Below are 7,500 nucleotides of genomic sequence, written 5' to 3' on the forward strand. Positions count from 1 at the left end.
TAACTCCGCCCCCTGCTGGAGCCTCTCAGCATCCCAAATGTCATTTTGTTTTGGAAGATTAAGAAGGATTTTCAGCCGGAGTGTCAGACTTTAAACAAGCGGAAGCAGATCCATAGAAAGACCCGTCATCCCAGTCTACACACACACACACACACACAGACGTCACGCTACACACACACGAACATCACAGTACACACACACACACACACTACACGCAACACACATCACACTACACACACACACACATCACACTACACACTCACACATCACACTACACACACACATAACACTACACACACACACACACTTCACGCTACACACATCATGCTACAGACACACACACACACGTTACTACACACATCATGCTACAGACACACACACACCACGTTACGCACACACACACGTCACGCAACACACACACACACACGTCACGAAACACACATCACGCTACACACACATCACACTACACACACACACACGTCACGCAACACACATCACGCTACACACACACATCACACTACACACACACACACGTCACGCAACACACATCACGCTACACACACACACACGTCACGCAACACACATCACACTACACACACACATCACACTACACACACACACACGTCACGAAACACACATCACGCTACACACACACACACATCACGCTACACACATCACGCTACACACACACATCATGCGCTACACACACACACACATCACGCTACACATATGTCATGCTACACACACACGTCACGCTACACACACACATCACGCTACACACACATCACGCTACACACACACATCACACTACACACACATCACGCTACACACACACACGTCACGAAACACACATCACGCACACACACATCACACTACACACACACACACACGCCACACACACACATCACGCTACACACACACACACACGTCACACACACACATCACACTACACACACATCACACTACACACACACGTCACGAAACACACATCACGCTACACACACACACACACATCACGCTACACACATCACGCTACACACACATGTCACTACACACATCACGCTACACACACACACACATCACGCTACACACATCACGCTACACACACACACACACATCACACCACACACATCACGCTACACACACACATCACACTACACACACACACGTCACGAAACACACATCACGCTACACACACACACACACATCACGCTACACACATCACATCACACACACACATGTCACGCTACACACACACGTCACGCTACACACATCACGCTACACACACACATCACACTACACATATGTCATGCTACACACACACGTCACGCTACACACATCACGCTACACACACACACACATCACACCACACACATCACGCTACACACACACACATCACGCTACACACACACACATCACGTTACGCACACACACACACATCACACACACACACGTCACACTACACACTCATACATTATGCTACACACACACACACACATCATGCTACACACACACACCGTCCTACACACACACAGAACACATAACACATAACACACACATCAGAGCTCCTTCATTAAATGTGAGACTTAATAATAATAATAATAGCTAGATGTTTTTTTCTAATTACTTTGACTTGTTTTTTAATTAAACATATGCGCATGCATTATTATAATGCTGTAATTCTGCATTGCAGTACAGAATAAATACTTTATAATATAAACTGTATATCATGTTTAGATTTTTAGTTCAACAGTGGAAAAGAAAATGTAATTCTTTAAAGAAATGTGTGTCTTGGTTCTGGGGTGAATATGATCTGGTTTATGGATAAGATCTGGTCTGGTGTTTGTTTGTGGGTTCAGAGGGAGTTTGTGCTGTCAGGAGTGAGAAGTACATGTGAGTACAACAGTGTGTTTAATCACACACAAATTAAGCATAATTACAGAGAATGGAGGCTAATTATGAAGCGTGTAATTACTGTGATTGTTCCAGACGTCAGGCTGATCTCTCTCTCTCTCTCTCTCTCTCTCTCTCTGCAGATGGAGGATATCATCGCTCGAATGCAGGACGAGAAGAACGGGATTCCCATCCGGACCGTCAAGAGCTTCCTCTCCAAGATCCCCAGCGTCTTCTCAGGTCACCTGCACTTTGAGACTGTTTATTTATTTATTTATTTATTAGGATATGCTCAGAATACTTGAATAATTAATGCTTCAGACATTTTGTGTGTATATATATATAGTATAATATGACCCAGACATTTTATTTTTCAGGCTATTTATTTATTCATTTATTCATTGTGCTCTGATATATATATATATATATATATATATATATATATATATATATATATATATATATATATATATATATATATACACACACTATTTTTGTTTTATTATTCTTTTTTGTTTTATTTTGTTTTTATTTATTTCTATTAATTCATTTTTGTATATTTTTTGTATATTTTTGTATATTTTCATATTTCTGTCCACTTTTAGTCTCTAGAATCTTGGGGTTAAATAGAATCTTGATCTGAATACTTAATATTTATTGAATACTTTCTATGTTAAATATACTAGGGCTGACACGATATTAGATTTTTCACACCACGGTTATTGTGGCCAAAATAATCCACAATATCGATATACTGTGATATCTATAGAAACCTTTGGGCAAAAAACTTCCGAATCCGTAACTAAATGTTCCAAAACCGATATATTGTCACACCCTAAACTAACACAATGTCAGTATTACGGTTATAGTCGCAACACCTCTAATATATACTTTACATATACTGAATACTTTAAAAATCAAAGTTTTTCTTTTTATATGCTTGGTTTGTTGGACACAAACTCCCCTAACAGTCAAAGTAATATTAAAAAGCGTATGTATTATGAAGTGTTTCTGTGACTCACGAGAAGCTCCTCAGGTTCAATCGTTGATGCTTCATGAATAAACAAGGCTCTCAGAGACTTTCTGACAATGACACAAAGCTTTTTCTAGTGCTTAAGACGGCGTTAGCAGAGGCGTGCTGAGAGCCTCCCGAGGAACACATGCTAGCGCTAATCAGGAAACCATCAGACAGTCAAACATCCCAGAATATCCCCAGGACAAACAGAGCAGAGCCTTCAAACAGCAGCGGTGCGGCTTTGAAGAGAGGTCAGGGCTGGACGCCGTCAGCATGAGATCTCCAAACATCTGCTGCCTTCAGAGAGCTCTGAACAGATGATCAATCACTCTTCAAACCCTCGTCTAGATCTTTAGCAGATTAATTCCTCAAAACTCTGATGCTGGGACGTTATTAGGGTGTTCTGGTAGCTAGGATGTTGCTAGGCTGTTCTGGGTTGTGGCTAGGATGTTGCTAGGGTGTTTTTGTTGTTAGGTCATCACTAGGGTGTTCTGGGTTATTGCTAAGGTGTTGCTAGGTATGTCTGGGTTACTGCTAGGATGTTGCTAGGTAGTTCTGGGTGGTTGCTAGGGTGTTGCTGGGGTGTTCTTGGCAGCTGTTATAATGTTGCTCTGGTCATTAGGAAATTATTATGGTTTTCTGGTTGCTAGGCTGTTGCTAGGCTGTTCTGGGTGGTTACAAGGGAGTTGCTAGGCTGTTCTGGATGGTTGCTAGGATGTTGCTAGGCTGTTCTGGATGGTTGCTAGGATGTTGCTAGGGTGTTCTGGATGTTAGAATATTACTAGGGTGTTCTGGGTTATTGCTAGGATGTTGCTAGGTAGTTCTGGGTGGTTGCTAGGATGTTCTTGGTCTTTAATTGCTTGACATTATGTTGCTAGGGTTTATCTAAGGTGTCCTGGTTGTTAAGGAATTTGTAGGATGTTCTTTATTGCTTGTATGTTGCTAGGTTTATCTGGGTGGTTGTTAAGTTGTTGTTCTGGTTGTTAGGTGTGTTAGGTGTGCTAGGGTGTTCTGATTTGCTAGTCTCTTTTGAGTGGTTACTAGGGTGTTGCAAAGCTGTTCTGGTGGTTGCTAGGACGTTGCTAGGGTGTACTGGTTAGTTAGGACATTACTAGGGTTTTATGATTGCTAGGCCATTCCGGGTGGTTGCTAGGCAGTTCTGGATGGTTGCTAGGTTGTTTCAGGATGTTTTAAAGGTGTTTTTCTGACTCCCATCAGGAGATATTTGTTCATGTTTTAGCCATAAGCTCACTCCATTTTGAGCAGTTTCTCAGGAAACAAGACTTCTTATCTTCTGTCAGTTTGCTTCTCCAGTAAATCTTGATTTATGAATCTCTAGAGAGTGTTTTTTTTACGCTGATCCCGCAGAGTGTCGTTACGAACCACAGCAAACACTGACAGAATTCTCAGCTGCTCTCTGGCTGTTGTTTCATTAATGTATTAATTAGAGCCCACAGATCTGATGCATCATGGGAGAACGGTGCTGCGATGAGGATGATGATAATGGTGGGAAGGCAAACCCCCAGAAAGTGGAGTCTGAGAGACGAGGAAGAGTTCAGATCCTCCTCTGCCTGTTACACAATCAAGAGTCTTACATAAACATCTTCAGTTAACGACATCTGAAACACAGAAACCTCAGCCACTACACTAAACACACGCTAACTCTCTCTCTGAAGATGACCTTCCTCCTCATGTGCGGTGTATCCTTTGACGACTATAGAGCCTTATCTTTGATTTTCTCACTGGATGGACCAACGATGTCAGAATGTGTATGGACGGTCCTGGCTGTCTCCTTAGTGTTTATGTTGTGTTCTTCGTGACAGAGCTGTCTCTAGATGGTGTGCTTTGCAGCTGCTTCTGCCAGGCTTTAGGGATTCATTGGGTGCTTTCTTAACAATGTTTTAAGTTGCACTTTGTTTTACTTTTTATGGCTTTTTCGGACCGCCTGAGAAACCCTGACCCTGATGGACTGCTGGGGTGAATGTTAACACAACGCTCACACACACACACACACACACACACACACACACACACACACACACACACACACACTCTCTCTCTTTCTGTGAACAGATGTGATTCAGTCATTAATTATCATGAAACTCGTTTAGTTTTGACGAGACGTTCTTGTTCCACAGATTTGTGTTACTTTTTACTTTTTCAGTCGCCAGGCAACATCACATCCGCTTCACGTCACACTCATGCAAATGTGTTATTATTTTACGCAGCATGACGGATTCAGACTCGTGATTCATTTGTTGTGATTTATCTCATCTTTTGCTTTGTGTCAGTAAGCTGTGGTGTTTTTGAGAAACACTGAATGAGTTTCTTTTTATTTCTTGAAGCTTTTTTTAACCAATTATATTAAAATGTACATATTTTAAGTAAAGTAATGGTTTTATTCATCAGCGGTGCATTAAATTGCATCAAAGATGGCAGTAAAGACATTTATAACGTGCATTTTAAATAAATGTTATTTTTTAAACTTAACATTCATCTGTGAACCCTGAAAAATAAAATGTATGATGGTTTCTTAGAGAGATGTTTCTTAAGCAGCAAATCAGCATATTAGAATGATTTCTGAAAGATCATGTGACACTGAAGATTCGAGTAATGACGAGTAATGGATCAAATAAATGCATCCTTTTTGGTCATATGATTTCAATTTTCTTTCTCTGGAGTGTTAAAGCTGTTAGTTCATAGAAAAGATAGATGAGACTAAAGTTTCAAACCGAAGAGATATTGTTTATAAAAGTCATGACTTGTCCACACCTCCCAAAACACGCCCCCACTTCTCTACATCACAGAGTGGTTTATTTGCATAACTCCGCCCGAATGTTTACTCAAAGAAAGAAGGCGGAGCTATTATTCTGTGTGTAGTGTTGCTGCGGGCGCCATGTTCTGGAGACGCTGTGTTTCGTCGTGAAACTGAAACTACTTTGTGTTTCTGAAAAAGGACACGACTATAAATCAGTGTTAAGTTGTGTTTACTACACTGTTCCAGATCAAATATTAGAGTGTGTTCAGAGCATTTACAGATTCCTAAACAGAGACTAGAAAGAGACTGATTCTCTACAAGAACAGACTGGAGCTCACAACCTTTAAGATATGTTGTCTTATTAAAAGAACCTGCTACTTATTTTCCGACACGTGTTTTGAGCAATGAAGGATAGTGCTTGTTGTTTGTTGTTTGGAGGAGAAACAATGTACAGTATGTGGAAAATGTTTCTTTTTTAAAACTTAAACCGCATAAACACATTGCATTACAACATCTTTTTAGCAACATCATATGACTCCTTAAAGCATCTAACTGCACACACACACACACACACACACACACACAGACACACACACACACACACACACACACACACACAGACACACACACACACACACACACACACACACACACACACACACACACACAGACACACACACACACACACACACACACACACACACACACACACACACACACACACACACACACACACACACACACACACACACACACACACACAGCCGCAGGAGCAGCGTTATGTTTTTCTGTCACCACAGGAATCAATCAGATCTCATCTCAGTGTGACGTGGCCCTGGACGATGGCGAAGGGGGTGATGTTTTGTGTCCAAACACACGCGGCTGGCGTCGGATCTCGCTCGAATCTCTGAAAATACACAAAAGAACAACAAAGACGCAGGATAATGATCAGAAATGAGAACCGAGGGAGAGTGAGAGAATGAGCGAGAGACGGATGGAGAAGTAGGGCAAGTGTTTGAGCGAGATCCATATGGACCTGCGGCTCTCAGACAGACAGAGTGATAATTAAAAGAGTATAAATTTAGCTGCTGGTAACAGCTGGTGTGTGTGTGTGTGTGTGTGTGTGTGTGTGTGTGTGTGTGTGTGAGAGAAACTCAAACACACTGCAGGTTTAAAGGCCAGAAACAAACACAACTACACAGTATTTTTTCGGTCCTGTCGTTCTGAATGTACTCAACATGTGTGACCTTCAGACGTCTGTGACACTAAACCTGAAGAACAAGATAACTTTTGTCTGTGTTCATAAAAAGCTTTTATTCATTCCCTTGCTCTTATTTTCCTGCATTTCCTTTCCGCTCTTTGTACTTTTATTTTCATCTATCTATGAATTTGTCATTCCCTGGTTATTCAATGCCTTGGTGTTCTATTCTATTCTATTCTATTCTATTCTATTCTATTCTGAAACTGAATTTTTATTATGACAGTTAAATAATTAAATGTGCTTTTATGTTGTATATTTTTATATTATATTATATTATATTCAGTTTTAGTTTATTTGATTTAGCTCTATTTTATTCATTTAATATTATTTTATTTTACTTTTTTATTTGTATTTATGAATTTGACATTCCCTGGGAATCAAACCCATGGCTTTGGTATTTCATCAAATTTTTATTTTATTTTATTTTATTTTATTTTATTTTTTCAATCATGAATCAAACATGACTTTGGTTTTTTATCTTATGTTTAATTTATATATTTTTTTCTTTTTATTGTTAATTTGCCATTCCCTGAGAATCGAACACATGACCTTGGTATTTCATTTAATGATTAT

General features: G+C 40.1%; 1 protein-coding gene across 5 annotated transcripts in view; it reads left to right on the plus strand.

Annotated features, from left to right (window-relative positions):
- rgs7b (regulator of G protein signaling 7b) overlaps positions 1–7,500 on the plus strand; it is a 46,443-nt gene that overhangs the window by 15,814 nt on the left and 23,129 nt on the right. For all 5 annotated transcript variants that reach the window (XM_043231148.1, XM_043231151.1, XM_043231147.1 and 2 more), the window contains one exon: positions 2,037–2,133. In XM_043231148.1, the coding sequence (XP_043087083.1) occupies positions 2,037–2,133 (97 nt within the window). The remainder of the gene's footprint in view (positions 1–2,036; positions 2,134–7,500) is intronic.

This window comes from Puntigrus tetrazona, unplaced genomic scaffold, assembly GCF_018831695.1.
Source record: "Puntigrus tetrazona isolate hp1 unplaced genomic scaffold, ASM1883169v1 S000000283, whole genome shotgun sequence".
Lineage (NCBI taxonomy): Eukaryota > Metazoa > Chordata > Actinopteri > Cypriniformes > Cyprinidae > Puntigrus > Puntigrus tetrazona.